The sequence below is a fragment of the Hetaerina americana genome, unplaced genomic scaffold (assembly GCF_022747635.1).
Source record: "Hetaerina americana unplaced genomic scaffold, ioHetAmer1.1.p SCAF_7, whole genome shotgun sequence".
NCBI classification, from domain to species: domain Eukaryota; kingdom Metazoa; phylum Arthropoda; class Insecta; order Odonata; family Calopterygidae; genus Hetaerina; species Hetaerina americana.
In genome coordinates, this window is record NW_027287316.1 from 67,699,692 (window position 1) to 67,726,747 (window position 27,056).

The 27,056-nt window shown below is 39.4% G+C and overlaps 1 protein-coding gene across 1 annotated transcript; it reads right to left on the reverse strand.

Moving 5' to 3' along the window:
* LOC139696419 (juvenile hormone esterase-like) lies at positions 1 to 25,512 on the reverse strand. Its single transcript, XM_071595172.1, has 10 exons — positions 25,287 to 25,512; positions 22,716 to 22,853; positions 17,149 to 17,308; positions 16,032 to 16,217; positions 13,700 to 13,899; positions 10,928 to 11,099; positions 10,080 to 10,258; positions 5,881 to 6,031; positions 4,939 to 5,068; positions 1 to 306 (listed from the first exon to the last, which is right to left on the reverse strand). The coding sequence occupies exons 1-10, from the start codon at positions 25,488 to 25,490 to the stop codon at positions 135 to 137; spliced, it is 1,692 nt and encodes a 563-aa protein (XP_071451273.1). The 5' UTR covers positions 25,491 to 25,512; the 3' UTR covers positions 1 to 134.
* Positions 25,513 to 27,056: the final 1,544 nt, after the last annotated feature.

Genomic DNA, 27,056 nt, shown 5'->3' on the forward strand with positions numbered 1-27,056 from the left:
TACGTTACACCTCACTCTTGAATTTTCTAACTATTGTAGAGTGAAATGGATTCAGTGAATAATTTCTGTTTCATTAATAACATTTTATGTTTATTTATGTCTTCTACGCGTAGAGGATAACAGGTTGAGTGCATCTATCTTAGTGGATATATATCGTCCCAAACGGCGACTCTTCGTTGTCTCAGGGCCCGCTTCATTGTGAGCTCATCCCCGATTTCCATATACGAGAGTCTTTCAGGGGTGTGCGGTATCCAGTTGATGGTAATCAAATCGTCACTACTGCTGCCGGGATTAGGGGTGGGATTCCTGGAATTAAAGAAAGCGCATCAATATTCATCGCTGACGAATGCAAATGAAAGTTCAGCCATGCATCAATTCGGCTTCAGATGCATTTTTGTCGAACGATTTTTTACTTTCAATACTTTCGCTTTGGTGGAGTTTGTCGCTAACTTATTTATAGTTTCACTTAATACATTATTATCGCATTCATGACTACCTGAATTTACATATAGTATAGTTTTTTATAAATTACCCTAATTTTCGACATTAGGTAGCTGAACGTATTTTCAGATCACTATAGCTATTGCGGCCGAAGGAAAAAAAAACAAAAGTTGACTTATTTTTTTGAGGGCGTCTACATGTACTCGCATGTCAATTTGGTTGCCAATAAAACCCTTTCCCAGTTAATTAGTCAATGCTAAGGTTAATCAAACTTTGCCAAAAAGTTTAGTGATGCAGAAATAAACTTTTTTAAAACAGAATGAAATGTGAATTGAGACGCGAAATGAGTTAATTCATTAGCAATAGGAATGCATGGTAATACAGTTGAGGAAGAATCAGAAATTTCATTTCCACTAAATAATACGTCTCCTTATATTTTATTCTCATACTTCCTTGGCAGCGAAACACTCTAGTGTGGGCCAGTAATTACGTTAACCTGATGCAAATCACCTACATCTACACACCACCCCGCAACCCGCCGCAAGGGTGTGTGGCAGGGGGTGTTAGGTCACCGCCCGTAAAACAGAATAAAACTACATGAAAGACTAATGAATGCATGCTAATTCATGGACATACACACAATACCCTTAAAACCGCCTCCCATCTTGGGAACAGGTCTACTTCGCGATTTGAATACTATCCTCTTATTTAATATTGTTGCATAAAAGTACTTTATTTCGTGTGATTGAAGTGCATCGAGTGCATGATCAAACTGATATTTGTGTAGAGGTAACATGATCTGGTTTTTCATGTGGTTTTATTCTGTTTTACGGGTGGGGACCCAGCACCCCCCGCTACACTCCCCCGCGGCGGCTTACGGAGTGTTATGTAGATGTAGATGAAGTGCATGTTGTCGCTCCAGCCTAGCATTCAGGAATATCAGTTCACTTGTGGATTTGAATATATATTTGCTATTATACAAAATCACTTGAACAAATACACATTCCGATACACGACCTGCAATCATTGATTTGTTTGAGCGACTCATTTTATTAATTGAATTTTTTTCTTTAAGATAATATATTCAGGCACTTGGGTTTGCTTTTGTTATGATTGCGTATAATACGAGGGAAAGACGAGCAATTGACTAATTCTGTGAGAATGTCAACCTCTCTTAATTTCATCTTGGTGATCGAATCCGCCAATATAATTTGGCGTCGTTATAATTGCTCCTACCTCGCGAGGAATGGAGATAAGAAAAAGCTGGAAGAGTGGAAAGGAAATTAGAAAAGTGTTATGCATCAGAATTGATATTGGACTGAGAACGAGACAAAGTAAATGTTGTTTAATATGGATGTGAAATTTGGACTGAATTAAAAATGGACCTGGAAAGGCTGGAGACGTTTGAGATTTGGGTTTGGGGAAGAATCCTGAGCATAAAATGAACATACGGGGCAAGGAGTGAAGAAGTGGTGAGAAGAACTAGAGAAAAATATTGCTGAAAACAATCAAGAAAAGGAAAAGGAACTGGCTTAGACAAATGCTAATAAGGGACTGCCTCTTGAAGGTGGAAGGGCCTGGCAAGATAGGGTGGAGGAGGATCAGAATGGCGGACAATGTGGAAGAGGGTAATGGGTATGAGAAAAATAAGTGGAAGACACAGGAACGGAAGACATAGCTGAGAAGAGATCATGGTGAACCTGGTAACCACGGCAGATGCCCTATGATGATGATGATTCCACAATAAAACTCAGTTGCACTTTTCTATAAGTCTGTCTTGTCCGTCCTCTTCGTAAATCAAGAGATTCCAAAATTAATTCCTACTGCATACCAGCTCAATATTTTTTAGAAGTAATTTTTAACATGCCCAGGAGGTTTTCTTTTAACCTTATCCAGTTCATTAACAAACGTTTTCTCCCATGGATGCCATATTCTTTCCACGCATAATAACTAAAGAACACCAATATCTCGTTCATTTCGTTTTCCTTCAACTCTTTAAATATAACCTAGCTTATTTAAGGCTGACCCGCACATTCTTTCATTGAGTGCACCCCCTGAAAATATTTATGACAGTTTAACTCAAAAGGGTTTCAAGTTCCCTGAAAATCAATCTATTCTACAATAAAGTATTGTTTAATTATTCTTTGTTACAAAACTTCAGTGCTGTACATTTTCGGATATTTATTATAATCTCCATTTTTGGCACCTCATCGTTGTCTGGATTTAATCGTTACAGAGTAGTACACTATCCGCTGGCGTACTTATTTCTCTGCAAATTACTGTTTCGTCTGTAAAGGATCTAAGATTGTTGCAAACGTGTGACCTTAGGTTATTAATCTGAAGCAAGAGAAGTAGAGACCCTGTAAAACCTCCCTGCGACACTCATGAAGTTATGGCTGCCTCTAATGAACTCAACCCGTCGAGGACTACTTTTAGTTTAAGGTTGGATAAGAACTCCCTAATCCAGTTTATAACTTTCATTCTAACACCGTAATATCTTAATTTGGGTATCACAATCATATTTATGCCACCAATACAAAAATATTAGTTTGATAATGCACTCGACAAATTTTAATCACACGAAAGAAATTACTTACAAACAACAATATTCAGTAACAGGATACGTATATTTAAATAATGCTATAGAAATGTTAAAAAATGGTCTATCAATTAAAAAAGTAACATGCAGGATATCGACTATATATATATATATATATATATATATATATATATATATATATATATATATATATATATATATATATATAGTCGCACTGTTCCTTTCCTGTATGATGTTGTATGAATTCTAACCCACTGTCCTTTCCTTTCCTTGTGTATTGTCTATTTCTCCTTTGGTGGGTGAAACAGCCCCCTGACGCCATCTCTTGGCTGAAAGAATCGGGGCGCTTGGCGGCATATTAGACCCACGGATCTCAGGGTAAATTGACTATCCTCGATAGCTCAAGTGGTTAAGAGCATCCGCCCGGCAAGTGGAAAGATCCGGTGTTCGAGTCCCGGTTGAGGAAATATTTTTACTCTTGTGATCCGTTCGATTCCGCCTTCCCCACCTTTATTGTGTTCGTCCTTTATGTGTTCCTATCCCTTTTCCTTATATCTGTTTCTGTATATATGAGTATTTATTCGCCGTTTGGCGGGATTTCGTGTTTGAATGTGTGTATATATATATATATATATATATATATATATATATATATATATATATATATATATATATATATATATATATATATGTATATATATATATATGTATATATATATATATATATATATATATGTATATATATATATATGTATATATATATATATATATATATATATATATATATACATAATCACTACATATACACTAATACATATATATATACATATACTACCAATTATAATTATCTCCTTTACGGCTGCGGTCGTATCTATCTAAGCGACATTTTAAATCTATCCGTCCGACTATCCCCCTGATTTTACGTTGGCGATCCGAGCTAACATGGTAAGTCGGGGCCTGTAATGTCTTTCACATCCTCAGATGAGTCACCTACATCAAGTTTACGAAGGAAACTTAACCTGTATTTAAACCTACGGTCAACTAGTGGCTCCCATCCTTATTCTGCCAGTAGTGTCGTGATACTACTACCTTGTTCATAATGAATTTTCACAAACCTAGCTGCTCTACGTTGCACTCGATCTAGTTTCAATATTAAGTCTACCTCATGAAGATCCCATACACCTGCGTCATACTCAATGTGGGGTCATCCTTTTCATCAATCCTTACTTTTATTTTCTATTCCGTTATTCTACTCTATCCTTTGCTCTAATTTTTATTAATAAAACATGTTCCCAGAGTATGCAAGGTATCGATGCTAAGTAAATCGGGATGTATTTACTGGGATCCTCCATATCGCCTCCTATGTAGACAGGGGTTATATACTATAAGCTTGCTTCCACTCGCGAGGCATTGCACCTTCTATCAACTTGTAACTTAGTAATGCGGGTTAAACTATATTTCTCAGTCTGGTTGCTCTTATATTTTGTCTTTTGGCATGATAGTGAAGTCAAATAATTATTTTAATAATTAACGAGTTTAATGGTCTATTGCCCTAATATCTTGGAACACCTATATTTCCCCATTCTAATTTTTTATGAGATTTCAAGAAAATCTGTTATCTACATATATACAATAATCTACGAATCGCCGTCACGACGTGTGGTGGGGGTTCTTTGACGATCAGCCATGCATAACTTAAGGACAATCAGCATATTAGTATGTTTCGCAAGTTTTATTGTATATTAGCCAGTTTTGGTCTTTAAGGCAAAAGCATTTTTGTCTAAAGATTTACATAAGAAAAATTGAACCTGAATGCATTCCGCGAAATTAATCATTAAAAAAATCAGTATCCAATTCTTCAAATACGAATTTCAATAGTGTCGCGTATAATGGCATGCTAAATAGGCATATAATTACAAATTATATTATATACCCACCCTGTCCTCGCGAAATTGGCCCACATTCGGACCATCCGCTTTGACATGGTGACCTCCGAAGTTCTGTCTGATAAGATCGGTACGCTGTCCGAGTAGAACAAGTACATGAGATCATCGTGGTGGGCAACTCCTGAAAAAAAAATAAAAAATAATTTTAGTTATCCTCCGACGTGTCGTCTGTGATGCAAGTGCATACCTAGGGCATTCTTTGTATTTCGCGCATTATATTTATAGTTTTTCCAGTCATAGGCAACGAAGTCAGCTAAATATTAATTTCTGATTCCATCTCTTTTCTGGATGCAACCGAAAAACATGGATCATTCACGTTGGTCACGAGACATGTCTCACGGAAATTTCATAATATCATTTGACACTTAGTGTTGGCGAAAATTATATCTCATCGAAATGTTACCCTTCCCTAAGGAATGAAAAAGTTGGGAGAAGAAAAGGGGAGAAGCTCATTCGCTCACGGAAGCATTGAAGCTGTAGAGAACTCTCTGACGCCTCATTTGGCTTAGATTTTGCACTGTGTTTTTAAGGTCAAACAGATTATATATTTAATCCATTATCAACGCGAAGTCAGTAGACCAACAGGTGACCCCAAAATTAAGTCACGATCAATTTACTCGCTTAAAACTTTAATAGAGTACAGCATTCAAGAGGAAGATTTGGTAGTTTTGGAGAGCTCATCTCATGTTGGACCCTACGCTGTGTGAAATTTACACATTAATGGAAAGTCATTTACTCTTCCCGTACCCAACAGTTCTCCCAGAAGGAATTCAAACACCATACGACTGAGGTAAACCTGGGGCTGTCATTGAGCAAGTCATCAAGATATGATTCAGAGTCCATCGGTTGGTAACCAACCGGTAGATGGCCCAACCGCTCAAAATCAAGGCATATCATCATTTCATTCAAGGGACTACTCTTTTCGTATCCCACCTGGCGGTTTCTCCATCCCTGGCTCAACTGGCATTTGTCCGTAGCGGCCCCGGTACACGAACTGGTAGTAATACACGGGTGATCTGCTCTTAGAGGAGATAAGTTTTACGGAGCGATCGGCACCGTGTAAAAAGATGCCGTCCGAGTAAAGCTGTGAAGAAAAAAACGTGCTTAATCTAAATCTATATAAACACCACCAAAAAGATGTGTGGCAGGGGGTGCAAGAACCAAGCGGGATTGGCGAGGGAGAGGAATGGTAGTTAAAAGGTTAAGAAAAGGGAAAAAGCATATTTTTTACACAAATAAGACATGCAATTCCAAATGTATGCTAACGAAACTTCCAAGCAAATGTTAATTTCATTCAATGTAAAAGATCCTTTGTATGAGAAAAAAGAGGGAATAAAAATGAAACACAATAAGTATACCATAGACCTCTACCATGCCACAAAAAGTGATGTAGAACTGGAATGTAAGAAGAAATCGAAACATGATCCAGCTCTGGAAATCCGATAAGATATCACTCGTATTAATTATCTTTCTCTCAAGAATGCTAGCAAACTAAAACTTAAAATAATTACATTTACCTTTGCCAAACGCTTCTGATGTCCTGTTTGCCGCGAAATCTGTTTCAATATTTTATGTAATCAACGGTCAGTAACCACCCGAATTTACTGAAACCACGCTCGAGGTGGGACTAGAATCTGTGACAATTATTAATTTATATAAGAATTCTGCATGTCCGGGTTTTCACCGCGTTGTTGTTTGAAGCCGACAACAGTTTCGCCGAAGTTTCATCCGGCGTCTTCAGGTCGAAGATGAGGGACTCAGATTTTGGCCGTCCTTATATAGGTGGTCCCGTCCAAGTGCTGCTCTCTGATTGGTCCTTTTTCGGAGGACTCTCTTCCACGCGTTGTGGAGATGGTAGCCCTCATCTCTATTGAAATTCGCCGGGTTTTTGGCTATCTCAATAGCTTCTCTGATTAGGCGTGGGTAATATCTACTTTCTTTACTTATGATTGTAGCGTCATGGAATAGAATATCATGGCCGGGTTCACTCCATTTATGCTCGGAGATGGCCGAGAGGTGAAACTGTTTGTTCGTAGTAGCCCGGAGGTGTTCTTTCATCCGAACTTTCATAGCTCGGCATGTTTCCCCGATGTAGGCTTTCCCACATGAACACGGTACTTGATAGACCCCTTCGTATAGGTCTTTCGAGATTTTGTCCTTCGGTCCGGGGAGCGCGTCCGCTATTTTTTTGGTGCAGTTGAATCTTGTCACCACGTCGTGCTTTTTAAGGATTCTGGCTATCTTCTCGGATGTTCCGGATACGAAGGGGATAGTCGCGTATGCCTTTGGGTCCGGTTCCGTCTGCTTGATTGACTTGTCAGAATCTCGTCTTCGCCTTTCTTCCCTGGCGGTCCTTTTTAGGACCATATCGTTCCGATAGCCGTTTTGTTTTAGTGCTCTCAGGAGATGTTTCTTTTCAGTCAGCAAAGAATCGGCGTCAGAGATTTCATACGCTCTGTGAACTAGTGTGTCCACCAAAGATGTCTTTTGGAGCGGATGGTGGTGAGAGGTTGCGTTTAGATAACGGTCGGTGTGCGTCTTCTTTCTGTAAACAGCATGTCCCAGCTTCCCACAACTCTTCTTTTTGACTAAGACGTCCAGGAAAGGTAGTTGGTTGTCCTTTTCTACTTCCATCGTGAATTTGATGGAATGATGTTGTGAGTTGAGAAATTGAAGAAATTTCTTAAGTTCTGTTGCGCCGTGCTGCCAGATGACGAAAGTATCATCCACATATCTTAACCACATCCTAGGTTTTTTCTCGTACTGATTAAGGATCTTTTCTTCAAAATGCTCCATGAACAGGTTAGCCACTACCGGAGACAGCGGCGAACCCATGGCTGCACCCTCTGTCTGCTCGTAGAATTCTTCGTTCCACAAAAAATAAGCATTCGTGAGGCAATGCTCCACCAGTGTGGGGAAGTCTTCCGGAATGCCGTTGGTGGTTAGGCCTCTGATGATCTCCACCGATTCCTTAATCGGGATGTTAGTGAACAGTGAAACAACATCGAAGCTCACCAATAATTTAATTTAAAAAAAAAAAAAAAAAAGGACCGCCAGGGAAGAAAGGCGAAGACGAGATTCTGACAAGTCAATCAAGCAGACGGAACCGGACCCAAAGGCATACGCGACTATCCCCTTCGTATCCGGAACATCCGAGAAGATAGCCAGAATCCTTAAAAAGCACGACGTGGTGACAAGATTCAACTGCACCAAAAAAATAGCGGACGCGCTCCCCGGACCGAAGGACAAAATCTCGAAAGACCTATACGAAGGGGTCTATCAAGTACCGTGTTCATGTGGGAAAGCCTACATCGGGGAAACATGCCGAGCTATGAAAGTTCGGATGAAAGAACACCTCCGGGCTACTACGAACAAACAGTTTCACCTCTCGGCCATCTCCGAGCATAAATGGAGTGAACCCGGCCATGATATTCTATTCCATGACGCTACAATCATAAGTAAAGAAAGTAGATATTACCCACGCCTAATCAGAGAAGCTATTGAGATAGCCAAAAACCCGGCGAATTTCAATAGAGATGAGGGCTACCATCTCCACAACGCGTGGAAGAGAGTCCTCCGAAAAAGGACCAATCAGAGAGCAGCACTTGGACGGGACCACCTATATAAGGACGGCCAAAATCTGAGTCCCTCATCTTCGACCTGAAGACGCCGGATGAAACTTCGGCGAAACTGTTGTCGGCTTCAAACAACAACGCGGTGAAAACCCGGACATGCAGAATTCTTCAAGCCACCGCCGCGAAAATCTACGCAGCCATATTAATTTATATATTATCAAACATTGATCATCAACTCTTGTGATGGACCTATAAAGCAAGATGAGCATATCGAAAAGAGAGCGTGATATGCACACATTTACGGAGTCATTTATTTAAGAATGGAGCGGAGATGTTATGAAAAATATTTAATTCCGTAAATTTCTAAATTAAATGCAGGTGTTTACTCAACATTGTGAATTCGGGTCTGATAATCATTCATTCAATGCGTAGGAAATCATCATTGATATTAGTCAAGTTAATCATTTAATGAAAGCATAGCTGAAACGCCCAATAAACAGCGTAAGAATGATTAAATTCAATTTTAAATTGCTCAATTATAAAAAATAAAAACGGCATAGGCATAGAACTTCCATTAAAACTGACTAACATTTGACTTCTATAGAGTAATTGTTGAATTATGTCAATTGTTTAAGAAACGTATGTACTAATTGAAAGTGTAGAGTACGACGGTTTTTTTACAACTGTTTTCTTGTACTGTAAATGCTAATGATGAATACAAGGTCTTAATACTTAAATTGTCGATCAGTCCACTGTGAGTTACTCCTAACCCAGATCCTCTAATAATTTTGATAGGCTACTCAGTTTGTCATAACAACGATTCACAAATCTAACTCCTCTACGCTGCACGCCATCCAATATGGCAATCAATTCAATTTCATTAGTATCCAATGCTACTAATATATTCTCATTATGTTGCCTTCATTGTCGGATTGGATTGCGTGCAGCGTAGGGGAGCTAGGTTTGTGAAACGTTGTTACTTATAATAAACTGAGTAGCGTATCACAATTACTAAGGGGATCTAGGCTGGGAATCAATCACGGAGCGAAGGCTAAATATAGAGTAAATCTTTCGGATAAGTTGAAAGAATCTCTCTTTGGCAATGATGTTAAAAATGTACTATTAGCCTTATGATAATGCGGTAGGAGAAATCATGTCATTAAAATTCGAGAGATTAAGTGTAGAACAGATAGATTAAAGATATCATATTTCCCACGAACGATAAGGGATCAAAATAAAATAACAGTTGTCCGACCGCGCTAGGAGGGAAAGGTGTTTTTGGGCAAGGGTAGTCTGTTTTGTAGTCAACCCCTGCCAAACACTGTAGTGGTGGCTCCTGAGGTACTAAATAAAGCGAAAAAAGCGTATCTATATGGTTGATAGATAGACAGTATTTTTTTCTACCGTATCGAATGGGTTAAATAGAAGAAGGGACCATTAGGTCTCCATTTCGGCCAAATAAAGACCTCAGTTTAAAGAATTTAGTTTTATGGGCTTGAGTTCCGTGATCGGCACCCCAATTCACAAACAATGGTATGTGACAATCTAGACACTCACGTCAATAATGGCTTGCCGAGAGTCCTTTGTGATGCGACGACGTGGGAAATAGAAATCTCTCAGCTTTCTACTCTTCCTCAATGATAATGGAGATCCTCTCTCATAGTAAAATGCAATCGGAGCTATTCGTTCGAAGTTATCCGAGAAGTCCTCAAGAATGGTTTCATTTCCTATAATAGCTGAAATAGAAACAGTGAGATGGTTATTGGGATGACAACTATTAGCGTCTAGACCTAGAAAATATGCCAATACGTTACACTTTACGATAAAAACGACTGATTTCTTCGTGATTTTTTAATCTGAACTAGTAATATCTAAATTTACGTAATACCCTTAACATAGTCAACTTAAAGCAATGACTTACTACGACGTTGTGCGGGAAGTACCACACTCTCGTGTACAGTTAACTGTGAAGTGTCATTCGTACGTGTGTGTTAAATAACAAATTTCTGTAACAATTCCAGGAGAGTTTACTAATCCCAAGGGTATGTATTTCTTCAGAAAGTTTCTATAACGAATTGGAATTGCTCGCGTGGCTGGCTCTTCTCGAGACATTGCACTGTCAAACCATAGGATAACATCGGAGTTTCTATGGAAACCAATATAATCAACCACAGTTTCTTATGATATTCTGTAGAAATTTGAGAATATTCCCGAGTGGATGAGGTATCTACTATAAAAGTGTCTGACACAATTGACGTTCATCAGTGGAAGCTCAAATCGAAAATCGTCCGTATCATGAGTTGGGCCCAAATACAGACCACACGACGTAAGCGAAGAGAATGTTGAGGATACTCTTTTTGTACTGTAGAATCTTAAACGTACAACGAATCAAACTGGGTACCAACCTGTAGCAGTCCCCATCATCTCATTGTCAGTGCATCCAGTCATCCATGGCACTTGAGTGAAGTCACCCCTCCGGAAAATTTTATCAGGTTCCTCCGTTAGGAAAGGTTCATCGGAGCTTCCTTCTGCTTCTATCACGGGGCTGTAGTGAAGCACTGGGTCGTTCAGCCATTCCTGCGTAATGAGCACGTGGTCGCAAGAGCGTGAAATGGAAACGGGAGGATGCGATAATTATTTTACACTAATGGTCGAAAGAGTTAATCTGAAACGCACGAAGAAAGAATCAAATACTTTGCGTTTCCACAAGGGAAATAAGTCTTCAACTCCTACTTACACTTCATAGGGAAATGTTTTACCCCTCTGTGTAACTGTGGAAAAGAAGACACAGCAGAACATAGAGTGGAGTAATGTGTATTCTATGAGACAGAGCGACAACTCTTATGGAACAGTATGGAAGAGAAGCTAACAAGCATTAGAGAAATGATTACATTCTGCCTAAAGAACAAAAATAAGCTGCTTGAAAAATTTGCAATAAGAAAACCGGCAAATACTGAACCACAACAAGTGAACTAACTGAAAAATATTTTGTGTAAAATGTAGCAATGTATTCTCCTACTTGTCTATTGAGTGATTATTTTTCTTGAATTGTTTATCATTAGTTTAACTCCTAACATATATAAGCACCTGTGGATGTTAAAATTTTAGAATAACTTATGTTGTTTCCAAAGAAACTGCGGGAGATGCCGCAACAGTAACTTTTAACGGAGTCATCCGCTAATGTGCATTTCAATGCAACTATTTCAGAGCGTTATGTTGTTTCCTTATGTCTGGTTATTGTTTGTAAAAAGGGGAACTAAGATTCAAAGTAATCCCCAACTAGCTGAAGTAAAATAAAAGTGGACCCAGGAAACTATTGGTCAAATGGGTCCAAAAAATAAAAAAAATATATATAATAGCTAGTCTCAATCGCATGCATCGGATGACTTTTGTACGAAATGTGAATTGCATAAGGGAAATAAGTCAATCTGATGTAAAACAGGGCCACCTGCTAACCCCAATGAAAGTAATTAAGTGCACCGTCGTCCACGGGTGTTGTGCTAACTCCAGGCACGGTCCCAAAGAAATTATAACGTGCATACATATGTTAATACTACACTTATTGAGCACTACCAATAGCATTTTTCCTGGTAGTGTCACAGTTTGTGATGCATCAGTCTACCACGGTTTCTTTTTTTCCCTCGCTGCTGCTCATCTGCTTCCAAAACCGGTATGGAGGAAAATATCATGTTTTTTTTAATTCTAAACAGTCTAAAATGTAGTCACAGTTTTATTTAACCCCATTTTTATTGTTCTTTTTGTTACTATCAGCTTGTCTCGCATCCATAGAGAGGGATTTTGATCTTAAACACCGTAGTGAATACATTTGGCAGTAGTTAACATTACCCCCATTATCTCTTTATTTCCGTATTCCGTCCGAAATGTGCAGAATACTAACCGGTAATAAGTATATGAATTGCATATGTACATATGAAATATGTATCGTCAATATTGTCGTATATAATCTCAAAATACTCATGAATTATAAATGGACCCATTTTATAGCATTGCTCCCGCATAATTTGAATATTGTTCTGTTACTGCACTTTATTTGACGCTATGAATTGAATTTTTCCTGCGACTAACTTTATTCGATTGCTTGTCCGAATCAATATTTTTGTAGATGTAGATGCAATGATTGTTCTCCAAACATGAGTGGTGACCTAACATCCTCCGGCATATGTCCTTGTGGTGGCTTGCAAGGTATTATGTGCATAAATGTAGAATGGTGATTTATAACATATAGTCGGCAAAATGCCACATAATCCGTCGCAAGGGTATCTGGCGGTGGTTGGTTGGGCACCACATGCACTTTCAGACGTTTTGCCGGCCCTGGGTTTGATTGCCATCAAGGAATTCCGCAAAAGAATTCCTGCATGTGGTTTTATTCTCTTCTAAGGGTGGTGACCTAACACCTCCGGCCATACACCCTAGCGGCGGCTTGCGGGATATTTTGTAGATATGAATAGAAAAGAGAGCTACGACTGAGAAACTTAAATTTCACCATTGTAAAAGCAGGTACGTTATTATTTTTATTATTAGCACACTTTTTTGTTTATGCTTTATTATTATTACGCCAGCTATCAGAGGACCTAAACTAAATCTAGAAATTATAAGGGCACTCCTACTGTTCAAAGCTCTTGTTGCTTTCTAAACAATTAAAAAAGTTGAGATGATTTCCGTCTGAAACTAACATGGATGATCACGAATACGATATGTGTCGATATTTATTCATTTACAACTTTAAATTAGTTTAACCTTAAACAGAATTTATTTCCTAGGCGTGTAGGTCATTTCTTGAGATTGCTTTGTGGCGTTTCAATGAATTAAATATTGTGAATTATTAAATATTGATGAATGAATGAAAAATTCAATGAATTAAAACCTTGGAGATGATTTCAAAATTTATTTTTTTATCGTGCATTAAATTTCTAAATATCAATTGATTACGCTAATATATACTCTCTTGAGAACCAGGGGATGGCAAATAGAAACCAGAGTGCTCTAGAATAGAAATTCATGCGCCTGCAAAATATATATTTTTTTAATGAAACGGGTAGTTTATCCTTGTGTGGAGTACGGCGTGATATTGAATATTTGTAAAGCGACAAAAATTAATATTACAGCTTCAGGTAATAATTTGCAGAGCTACTCTTTACTCCTTCCTTACCACTCACCGTTAGCTTGGTGTAAGACTTGGCAATTTCTTCCGCGTCTTTCCTCCGCAGGCAATCCACAATTTGTTTCGACGTGGCCCTATAATCATGAGGGCAGTTGAGAAGTTTAGCTTGCCTCCTTGCTAGCCTCTTAGGGTTTCTGTTCAATGCCCAGGGGCAGAGAGCAGATCCACTCCCCGATATGGCACGGTGGAATAGACCTGTCGAATTGAAGGCAGTTTGTTTTATTAAAACCGTGATTGCAAGAGAGAAAAAGAAAAAAGAGCTTGACTCGCAAAACGGGTTGAAAAAGGCGCACTCTAGCTGGATGAAATTCGACTCAGTGATTTTAACGCGCTGGTTAGCTCGTACTCATTTGGCGTGAATTTAGTCCTCAGAGTCAGCCCATCTTTTTGGACTTGTTTAAATTTCTCTCAACACCTTCCCCTCTCCCTCCCCCACTTCCATATTCACCTCGCCCCTCTCTTTTCTCTTGTTCCAGCCGATTTCTTCCCCACGTCCTGCTCTTAAGTTCCTCATATCGAGTCTTATCGCCAAGCATCACCACATCCTGTAGAGCAAGCCGATGATATAAGAGCAGACCTTTCTAGTTTTGACTGCACTTAATTACCGGGTAGCCAGTACAGTGTCACCCCTCGCCTTTGTGCCTCTCCATCCCCTTCTACCTTTTGGGCAGGAGGCGCGCCGTATTTATATAGTGTACGCTAGTCCTCACGTTTACCGGTCCCGGCATAGCTTAACCTTCACTGCATATTGTGCGGAAATATGAAAGATGTCATTAAAATATGCATAAAAATTAAAAATGGTGTCGATGCTGTATAATCTATTATTTTTCTCGAAACGGAAGCCCTAAAGTGAATAATGCAAATATGGGGAAAATTTTTAAACCTATTTCAAGAAAGTATTTTGTAGGTATATAAAATCAAGATAATATAGATTGGTTATCTCAAGTTATTAATATTCGATGGAAATAAGAAGTGCGAAATTATTTCAATGCCTTCTTTCCCTTCGATAATAAAATATAATAGCTATCTCCAATTCTAATAATATCTTAAGTGTTTCCGTATCTTTATCCAAAGATTATTTAAATTTCTTTAAATTATTTAGGCGTAATAAGTTTGCTTTCGCAACATTCTCGTAATTTCTGGTTTTTCTTCAAAAAGCTAACACCGAGAGGGTGGTAAGTGAAGGGCATTCATTTGTTTGAACTTATTTAATTTCAGATTTGGTCATCATGACGAATGAAATACGATTGATCGCCGAATCAGATTGAGTGCAGCGTAGAGCAGCCAAATTTGTAAAACGTTGTTATGATAAACTGAGTAGCGTATCAAAGTTATTAGAGGGACTAGGTTGGAAATCACTAACGAAGTAGAGTTTAAATTATAGTTTAAATCTCTTGGATAAATTGGAAGCAGGTCTCTTTGGCAGTGACGTTGAAAATGTACTGTCAACCTCGTCGTACTACATGCACTGAATGGTTGAGGCCTTAACTTTGTAGAATTCCATTATTAACTTAGGAGAAAAAAACACAATTTTATCTTTGCTTGTCTCCTTCGTCGTACTACGGTACGAGGGATAGGTGTCATTCCTCCCACGAACGATGAAGAATCAGAATAGCTTTAAGCGATCGCGCTAGGAGGGAAAATTATTTTTCTTTTTTCATTCTAAGAAGCCCACATACCCTTGTAGCGGCTTGTGGAGTATTGAGTAAATGTATGTTGCCACAATTGTATCTAGTTTTAGCTGAATGGCCTACTTGTTACTACCAGCTATTATGGCATGCGTAGACATGCCTTTACATTTAGATACCGTAGTTCAAGTATCTGTAGTTAACATTATCTTTACATTTCCATTATTTTACTTATTGATAACAACTAATAATAGATAAAATTAACATACTTGATAAGCTGAATCATTCCCCACCATGTACTCTAGCAGGGGTTTGCAAGGTGCCATGTAGATATAGATGTAAAAGGTTAAAACGTTTGGGGACTCGCAAGACTCCTGAGATAATTGGTGCGATATATGAAAGAATCGGGCAATTGCAGCGAGGTAAAAATAAATGGGTAATGGATGAATCCACTTTCACTGCTACCATAGTATGCCTTATGATATTATCTATAGCGTTGCCGTCGCCTAATGAGATAAAATGCGCAGTCTCTAATCTAATGTCCCATCCGTAGGTAGGTCACTGTACTTTATCGTATCGGAAGCCGCAATAAATATAAAATCCTGGGAAAATGGCCACCGTCAGGATTCCATGCAGGGTATAGATTGCATGTGATAAATAGTGGTGGATAAATATGCCAGATACATTTAACCAACTCACCCGCAGAGCTCGTCGATGCCATATGGTACTGAACGCTCGCTGCTCCGGCGCTGTACCCATAGATGGTCACTGAATTCGGATTCCCTCCGAAGTACGCTATGTTGTCTCTGACCCATTTCAGCGCCAAAAGCTGATCCTTAAGGGCATAGTTACCGAGCGCCTCCGAATCTCCCGTGCTCAGGAAACCTTTAAATATAACGGACCGGTTTTTAATCTGTCATGGAGATATCCATGAACGTTTGCTGGAAAAAATGTTTCACTGAAATAGGAAGGCGTGTGAAGTCTGCTTACGTTTTCATTTAACTTGCGTAAAGATTAAATCGTGAAATCATTAAGCTCTTTTTACAGAGTTTTCCTTTAAAATAATAAGATATATGTAATATATTTATATTGCTTTGTTCACTCCGTGTACACATTTGTTGTTAGGTAATAAATTTCAAGTAAGCATCTAAAAATAATTTACTCTGTGAAAGAAAATAATGAAAACCAACGATGAGAATGATATCATTTAATCGGATTCAATATTTGCCTATGATGAATTCGAAAATGTATTTACTTTACCAGGTTAAGATGGAGTATGAAATTATGCAAAGGGGTTTAATCTGTCATTATAATATTCCTATGTTCAATCACTAACCAAGACAAACACTGCAATGTATGTTACCATTGAGGATCAAAACAATTACGTTACAATCTCATGTAGGCATGGTAACAAAAAATAATTGGTATTTTTGGTTCTTGTGCTTATATAAAAATATAAAACCATAAACACAGTAATCAACCCGAAGGTCGGTTTAGTAGGTGATGGTAGAGTTCACCCAGTACTAAGCCCTATACGGCGTGTGAAATTCACACATCAGGGTACCAGGAAGACCTGGTACCCGAAAAATCACTTTAGCTTGGGTGGAGCTGCAGGTGCCCAGAGTGCCTTGCCCGGGAATTGAACCCGGGACCCTCTGATCAGCAGCCCAGAGGGTTTATACCTGTATGTCTATTAGAAAATCATAGAACAAACCAGGGAGACAGAGCTGGTAAAATGAAATGAAAAAGAGCAAAGAGCGATAGTACTTTTGTTTCGCATAACAGCTCACAAGTTTCAATAAATCAAGTCACTCACCAAGTGCTCCCAGTCTAAAGTTGATCATAACCGTTACAACGTCCTCGTCCATCAAGTACTGCGGACCCAAGAAGCTGCTTTGCCCAGACAGCTGAGCCCATGCACCGTGGTGAATCCAAAAGATGACTGGATAGCTAACGTTGACATTTTTGTTTGGTAGCTGTCAAAGTACGCCTCATTTCAGTTCAGTCATTCATTATTTTCATAATGATATCACTACCTTGTTCGCGCAATAACAAGAGGAGGACCGACATACTGTAAGGCCATTATATGACGTCATACTGATATCTACGAGTAATTAGGAGTGATACAAAATTAGGATATTAGTTAGCAGTAGGAGAGTACGAGGAATCCCACTGTGGAACATAGTGCACATGCAGTGCTCCTCACACGACGACGAACATGTGGAAATCTACTATATCTGAAAGGCATGAGCACGGACACTATTACTCGTCAATCCTCTGTCAGTAAAGTTTTGAATATTCCAATGCAGTGGTCGGATATGTCTGCGGAGAAAATTCTCCCGCGCGTTACCGGGACTGATCATATCATTCAATAAAACCGCCAGACATATATGTTACTAATTTCTCTCGTTCTTATCAAAATTTCTTGTCACAAATTGTAAATTTTCAGCAATGAATACTCCCCCAGCAAGTCGGTTTGGCCTGTCCTTTCTGTAAATCGCGAAACCATTTGAAAAAACCTCACTGTTTGCCATATCTCCCGTGAGCCAACTCTCCGTTCCAATTATGTCTGCCTTTTTGTTAACATACATGCACATGTATGTTCAATATCCGATCGTTTTTTATGCTGCGGCTATTTAAAGTTATACATTTTAATTGTTGTATCATTTTTATACACGGGAAATATATGGACAAGCTTATAAAAAACAGGATTTTTAAAAATAAGGTCAATAAAATTAGATAGATTAAGTCCAGAAACAGATTTAAATGTCATTTTTCCCACGAATTCATAGAAAAGCTCAGACTAACTGTCTCCGCCCGCGCTAGGAGGGAAGGGTATATTGGCTCAAAAGTAGTCTTAGTCTGGTGTGTAATCACCCCCTGCCACAACCCTAGCGGTGGCTGTAAAGAGATTATGTTAATAAATTAAAAAGGCTGTTCTCATGACTTATATTGTATCGATGTAATGGGAAATTTGCTGCTGAGGAACATTTTCGGGTTACGCAATTTTGGGGAAGAGCATTTAGGATACTAGGGTTATGAAAAGAATAGTGGCGAATGCTTCGAATGGAAAAGTTTAGGTGTTATTACTCGTTGGTCAGGCTTCACTTTAAATATGCATCAAATGTTTTGGACTCTTCGGCGAAGGGCTTAATTTCCGAATCTTCGTAAACGGTAGGCAAAGAAAAGCTGTCCATTTCGAGAAGAATCATTACGAACAAACAGAAAGGGTCACATGTTCCTCCGAAGGCCTTGGAAGACATTGGAAACACGAACCAAGCAAGATTTGCACCTTTTGCAAACTTTAAACTTTCAGGATGATTAAAATCACTCGATTTAAAAACTAACTATGGAGGAGTAATCATAGCGCCGCATAACATTGTTAGGCGGCCGGAGTGAGAAGTTAAGGGAAATTGAATGCAGAGCCGATCGATATAATTCGGCCTCTTTTTATGGTGGAGGGCAGGTCTTTCAGTGGGTCAGTAACATCTGGGGCTAGCGCATTCTATATGAATAATAAACATATAAAAGTAACCGACAACACTGGCATTGATGTAGAAAGACATTTGACACGCAATTCTCCAAAAAGATATCTTAAATTACAGTCATTCACAAATAAGGGAGTTATTCAAAATAAAAATAGTCTAGCTATCTTTGTAATATTTCAAAGAATGCTCGAAAATAAAACAGCGGACCTTGAGCACATAATCTAAAGCCATTCCGCTGATATAATATTATGTTGTCATTATATATTATGTCGAAATAATATGTCAAAAGTCGATAGTTGTCTGTGTGATTATATAAACGGCTAAGAAATTTTCCCAATAGATTTCACAGTTTACTGACACGATAGGGATACAAGACCCGGAGGAGTTTTAGTGGCAGTGAAAAGCCATTTTGAAAGCAGGCAAGTTTCATTTGAAAATAATAACATAGAAGGTGTTTGGTGCACCTTAATACGGACCAATCAACCCAACATAAATTTATGCTCTTTCTACAGACCTCCAGACTCAGATTTGAAAACACTTCACACCCTCAACGATCAAATTTACAATTTTACACGTAAATATAATAACAGCATAAACATAATTGGTGGCGACTTTAACCTCCCTGGTATAGATTGGGACAACAATATCGTTAAATCTGGGACCCGCGATCGCGAATCTTGCAATTCCATGATAAAATTGGTTCAAAGAAACTCCCTCCATCAAGCAGTACGCATGCCCACCCGTGGAAACAGCATATTGGATCTATTTCTTATAAACACGCCTGAACGTATTATTAGTGTATCAACTGATGAGGGCTTGAGTGACCATAAAGCAATTAATGTCCACTTCAACGTAGAAATAAAAATGATTGTTAAACCAAAAAAAAAATTATAATTACCATAAAGCAGACTTTGAATCTTTTGCCAATCAATTAAACTCTTCACTACCCGAGTTCAAAACCCACTTAAGTCATGTCAACGTGGAAGAAACTTGGACAGAATTTGTCAATATCATGCAAAAAGGAATCGTAGATTTCATACCTATAAAATACGTTAAAGCAAATGGCGACCCCAGGTGGTACAATAAAGACGTTAGAAAAGCCCTTCGAAGCAGAGAATGCTACACTCTAGGGTAAAGAGGGCAGGCGTGAACACATCATCCCCTGAGAATAAACAATTATGGGACACATATAGATCCTCTAAAATTGAAACCAAAACACAATTACGTAGCGCTTTACTGGACGTTAAACGCAAAGTACTTTGCGAGCACTTGGACACTGACCCCAAAGCTTTCTGGTCATATGTTAGGGAAGTAAATGGGAGTAAGCACACCATGGCTTGCTCAAGGGATTGTAACAAAATGACTCATACTGACAGTGAGGGTAAAGCTAAGTTTCAAAATTCATTCTTCCAACAAACGATTTTGCCACCGCTTATCTCCAAGCAACTAAACATACTCAACACATGGAAAAAATAACAGTGGACCAGCAAGGAATTCTCAAAGAGAACCCAGCAAATCCCCGGGTCCCGAAAATATACCAGCTAGGTTATTGAAACATTTAGCTCCTAATATCGCCCCATACCTCGAAGATTTATTTAACAAATCCCTCACAGACTTGCAAAGTCTCTATGAATTGGAAGACCACGCAAATAACGCATATTTTTAAAAGTGGTGACTGGGAGAACCCTAGTAACTACATACCCATATCTTTCATTTCTATTTGTTGCAAAATTTTAGAGAACATAATTGTCAGTTCCACAATGAGATACCTTGATAACATTAACTTTTTAAGTTCCAAACAACACGGATTCAGAAAAACCCGCTAATGCGAAACCGAATTGGGATGATTCACATATGACTTACTTTTATCGGGTGAGAGAGGTAGGCAAGTGGATGCGATCTTTTTAGATTTTCAAAAGGCATTTGATAAGGTTCCCCATGGTAAACTCATTCATAACTTAAAGGTCGCGGGCATAAACAAGGGCGCAATAAATTGGGTTGAAGACTTCCTTCAGAGAGGGAGCAGAGGGTAATCCTTGATGGCGCTAGTTCCGACAGCCTACGATTTACCTCAGTATACCTCAGGAAAGTGTAATCGGGCCGCTGCTTTTCTTGACGTTTTTAACGATTTGAACCGTAAGTAAAAGTGAAAAGTAAGATTAGGATGTTCGCGGATAATATGGTGAATTATCGGAAGATATTTGGGGATGAGTATGGTTTAATTCTAACACAGGATATAGATTGTATTACCAAATGGTGTTCTAAATTGGGATTGTCATTTAATCTTAATAAATGTTCGCTGGTAAATTTCTTTAAAAGATCAACGGGATTTGTTTACAAATTACCTGGAGTTGACCTAGCAGTATGTGATACGGTAAAATACTAGGTTTTACATCGACTAAAAACTTAACTTAGGGGACCCACGTACGTAAAGTCTGCGGTCAAGCATATAAAAAATTGAGATTTATTAGATGCATTGTCGGCAAAAGTGACTCGAAGGTCAAGTAACGTTGTTACCACGCTCTTGTAAAGCCTAATTTAGAATACGCATGTAGCGTGTGGGATCCGAGTGAAAAAGGCCTCATTTGGGAAATTGAAAAGGTTCAACGCCGGGCAGCCCGTTTCGTTAAAAAATCTTACGATAAAACGAAAAGCGTCACCGAAATGCTCATGGAATTGGTGTGGGAATCATTGGCAGAGAGACGATTCAATGCAAGATTGAAATTATTAAATAAATTCAGATTGGTATGTTTCAGCACCGAGGTCTCGTAAATTATTCGCACTCCTACATACATTGGTCGCTTGGATCATGCATATAAATTCGGGAAATAGATGCCAGAACTAGCCGACTCAAGGACTCCTTCTTCCCACGGACAATAAGGGATAGCAACTGCAGGGTTATAGAGAATGTTTATTCCACTTGCCATCCTAAGCGTCTAGGAAATAATTAGTTTTACTCAATTGCATGCACTTTCATTAACCTCGTGTGTTTTGTTGCCAAAACCCTATTTTTCCGCATGGCCTCATTAGAATGCCTTTAAATAATATATTGCTCTTTACAGTCTTATTTGCACTGACTGTTCTGTTTTTAAGTGCCCCCTTTCACCCCTCATCCCTCTCGCTTGTGTTTGCATGAGTGTTGGATGAATGGATTTTTGCATTAGTGCGTGCGCTGCTGTGGGTGTAGTTTTCCATGTTGCTGTTTTTGCATGTGGTATTGTTATCTTTTACGGTTGTTGACCTAACACCCCCCGCCACACGCTCTTGCAGCGATTTGCGGGGTATTATGTAGATGTATATGGGGGCCTTCCGCTGCCTGTAGCGTTGGTTCTCATTCCCTACTTGTGTCCTTGGGGAGGAGAGCGTTTTATGTTGCATGTTCATGTGGTGGTGTAGTTTCGCATTCTTCCTTTTTATATTCTGGCTTGCGCGTTTTGTGATGGATTCCATACTGCATCCTGGGGTGCGATTGTTTGTTGAATGATAGTGTATGTGTTTGAATGCGTGTTGGATGAAGGGATTTTTGCATGAGTGTATACGCCACTGTGGGTATGTGTTGATTTTGCGTATGGTCTTGTTCCTTTTACGGGTGGTTACCTACCACTCCCCGCCGCACGCCCTTGCGGCGTCTTGCAGGGAATTATGTAGATGTAGACGTAGATTTAATTAATCATGTTTCCTTCGTACAATTGAAGGCAAAACCATTATGATATATTTTAAACACCCAAACAATACTTAAGTGTTGATGACCTAACACCCTTTGCCACACACCCTCGAGAGTAGGGTAAGTTGTAAATAGTAATTTTTCTTGATATCAATAAGTATATAGTTCGCCATCTGGAAAGTTTGTCTCGGATATGGGTGAAATCCTTTTTGGAAAAGGAAGTGGTCGTACCTCCTTGGAATAAACATTAAGGAACAGACAGTCTTCAGAAGTTGGTCCCTTCAGAACGTTAGTGGCCTGCGGGCACGACGCTGCATCTTCAGTGGCGTTCTTGATTCCGTCCCAGGGTTCCTTGGCTGGCAAAGGGGCCTGAGAGTAAAGGAAAGAAAGAAAAATTCTTTCCAATGTCATAATAATGAGTTTCACTCCATGCACATTGGGAAATGTGATTAATCGGTATTCTTAGATTTATTATGAAACCTATAGGTAAGAAAAAATTAATATTTTCAATGTTAGGAAGGTAGTGATAATTATAAGGAGTCAAAATGAGGTTTTGGGTGAAAGACGGGTAGTTGATTTTGTTCAGGATTATTTTTGGATACATGTTGACTTTATTTTTTATTTATTTTAGGAGCCAATCTTTTGCTGACACGATCGTTAATAAATCTAAAATAAATGAATACGCAAGGCGAGATTCAGAAAGGAAACGAGAGTTAATCTATGCCCATTCTTAATATACATTAATTACTTAAGTTGATACAATAGTAGCTACCTCATTATTTGCAGACGACACGATGGTATACAGGGAAATAAGGAGCCAACTAGATCGCGAGCTACTCTCTAGAGCCTTCAGTGGACACAACATCGGATATGTGCAAGGAATGGGGATTAGTATTTAATATAGGCAAATGCGTAGTTTTGAAATTTTGAAACAAAGGAAGTGGCGAACAGGACATAAACTGTGAAATAGAGGGTTCAGTGCTAACTACGGCTAATCAAGTGAAATTTTTGGGGGTAGTTCTAACACCACACCTTTCATGGGGAGCACATTTCAGGACAATATAGGGTCCGTACAATAAGTATTGCGACTGGTTCGCTGTAGTCTCAATGGAGCGGTGGATAGAGAGTCGACCGGTCGGCTCGGTAGAGAGGTTCCCCACCACTCAGGCGCACTTTAGTTCAGTCGCCTCCGGGCATGTGTTGAGACAGGAGGTGGATTTTTGTGACGTGTGATTGTTTGTGGTGTCGTCGCACCAGCATGGAGCGCACCGTCGAGCAACGCAACGCTGTGTGAAGTTTTACGTTAAACTCGGGAAATCGGCGTCGCAGACCCTTGAACTCAGTAAACAGGCTTGTGTGGATGATTCCTTAAGTCGCAAAAGAGTTTTTGAGCGACACAAAATGTTTCAGGAAGGCCGGGAGCTCGTCGAAGACGACTACCGCGTCGGACGCTCGACGACCGCTCGAACCGATGCTCAGGTGGCCAAAGAGAAAAAAAGTTTTGGACTCTTACAGGCGTTTAACCATCGCCCTTATCAGTGAGGAGACGGGCATTTCAGTCGGAACCGTCCACACCATTGTAACAGAGGATCTTGCTATGAGGAAAGTGTGCGCGAAGCTGGTGCCGAAAGTCTTTAGCGAGGAACAAAAATTGTCGGGGGTGGAAATTTCGCAAGAAATTTTGGACTGCGTCCAGGAAGATAAAGATTTTCTCAACAACGTTATCACCTCAAAGGATAGCTCAAAAGGAGCTCAAAGGATATCGGTTTGACCCCCATCGATGACAAAAGCTCTCAACAGTATTCCGGAAAACGACTTCCAGCGGGCTTTTGGTGAGTGGCAGACGCGCCGAACTAAGCGTATCGATGCAGGAGGAATGTATTTTGAAGATTATTAAGTAATTGTAATGATAACTGCAATAAATTTTAATTTTTGGAAACAGTCCCGATACTTATTGTACGGACCCTTTATGTGGATCCGCTTTGAAAAAACTCAGCTTCATTAAACGGGTGGTGGGGAAATGTAATAAGAAAGTTAAAGATAGGTGTTATATCGCTATAGTTAGGCCACATTTGGAATACGCCGCAAGTATTTGGGACCCTTGGGAGAATAGTTGATAAAAGAATTAGATAAAATTCAGAGAAAATCCACCAGATTAGTCGAAGAATGTTACCATAAGAAGATGAGTATCACAGACCTTTTAGGATAATTAGGCTTGGACCACTTGAGACGTGAAGAGAACAAGCGAGACTTAGACCTTTAGCAAGGTTTGGAACAAATGAGTGTAACAAGAACACTAAAGGAATTTTTATGGTCTCGTACGATTTAGATAGGCTAGACCAAAAAGATAGGATAAATAAGATTCTCTACAGTACAGATAGATAGTAATATTCGTTCTTTCCCGGGACAATCAGGAATCATAGTAGTCAGAAACCAAAGTCATTAAATAAATAGTAAAGATATTCGATTTAAAAGTGAGGACTAGATTAAACGCTGCGTAGACATAAGGTATATTTTTAGGTGCATATTAGTATGTTAGTTGATAGCATATGTATTTGCACGCGTATAAGTCAAAAAGGTTTTTGCATGAATATATACGCCTCTGTGGGTAATGATTGACATGAATCTGTGGATTTTGAACGTGATTGCATTCTGTTTTAATCTGGTGGTGGTGACCTTGACACCCCCCGCCACACGTCAATGCGGCGACTTGCGGGGTATTGTTAGAAGATGTAGATTCAACACTAGCCTTAAACGGTAGGCTATGTTTAAAAGGTAATTTTAATAAGTACCGTGACCTACCTTGAACCGAAGCTCTCCCACCGGCGGCACGGCATATCTCATCCCCCGGAATGCGTAAATGGTCCTACCGGATCTTGTCGTCATGGTAGTGCCCCTCACAGCACCCAAAGGGGTGTGCACCACTGGATCGCCCCGCACCTCGCCATTAGTCGAGGTAAGCTGCAGCAGCAGGCTGGGGAGTAGCGCCACGATGGCAAACCTCATCTTATGCGGTCTTTTTACTTGTAACGACTGAAGTGGCATGCTTCGCATCAGTTCGGTAGTCACTTTTTGTACAGAGGTGCCCTCCTCCGCCTGCAAATCACGCACTTCCACGTCTCCCCCTTCCTATCGCTTTCCCGCCCACCATGTTTTTTTTAGTAGGCGACCTTCCCCAAGGTGACAGTCACGGAAAGAAAACAGTGGGGGCATCGCTTTCCGCTGCGATGTAAAATAATCGGTTCTCCTCAACAAAATATTGCACAACGGAGTACGGCTAGCATAATTTTTTGCGGTTACGGCGAGCGAGATCCGGACAAAGGATGGAAGTGTTTTTTCTTCCGTCCAAATAAAAAGAATTTTCGAATTACGGTGAAGAAGAGTGAGAGGATGAAGGCGGTAGAGAGTAGAAGAGGCTCACGACGCTCACACGCGATGAATGATAATGTTGAAAAGCGTGCTTCCAATGTCATTGGGAACTCGTGAGCAATTTTGAAAATGGGACACCGACATTTCCTCAAAATTATTTTTTTTCTTGCATCTATTCTTCCAGATTCAGGAAGAGTTTTCTGCGTGAAATACTCGTAACAGTTTACTGGATGTCATCATTGGTATGTAAACATATACAAGTATAAGTCAATTAATAAGTCGCAAAAGTTAACATGACAAACGCAGGAGCTGTTACAAAAATTTCATCGGTAACGATTGAAACAGGCACCATATTTACTATCGAATTAGCCTCCAATAATTTTCACCTGTTTGGGCCCATAAAAAATCATTTGGGTGGCCGACGTTTCGAGACATGATGCCGTAGGCCGTAGAGGTTAATCGTTGACTGCTACAGCAAACCAAAGAGTTCTTTCAGCCGGTTTTCAAGGGCGTGTAAAGAAAGCATTAGCAAAAAAACGATTCAATGCTAAATTTATATCTACTTAATACCCCGTAAGCAGCCGCAAGGGCGCGTGGCGGGGGGTGTTAGGGCATCACCCATAATAAGAAAAAATATCGCATGAAAAGCAACAAATTTTTACTATCCACAAATAAAACATGGCATACATTCATGCAAGAACACTTACACCCCGCACACATGCAGACACTCAAACTACCAACCAACATACACATGCACCTGAAAGTATACCTAACAGCTTTGCAGTGTTTCACTTTGCTCCGACTTGTAAATTCAATGTTTTCAATATTTCTAAAGTGACTTCGGTTTCTTACTATTATGATTTCTGATTGTTCGGGGAAAGAATGAGTATTTGTGCCTATCTGTCCTGGAATCTATCTCCCTCATTTTATTTTTGTGGTCTGATCTACCTAAGTAGTGTGGGGTCATTATAATTCCTTCAGTGTCATAGTTAAACTCGTTTGTTCTGAACCTTTCTAAAAGTCTAAGCCTCGCTTGTTCTCTCCGAACTTCAAGTGGTTCCCAGCCTAAATCCCCTAAGAGACCTGTCACACTTGTGTTCTTACCATAACAATTTTTAACGAATCTGGCGGATTTTCTCTGGATTTTATCTAATTCTTTTTACCAAATTTTCTCCCAAGCATCCCAAATACTTGCGGCATATT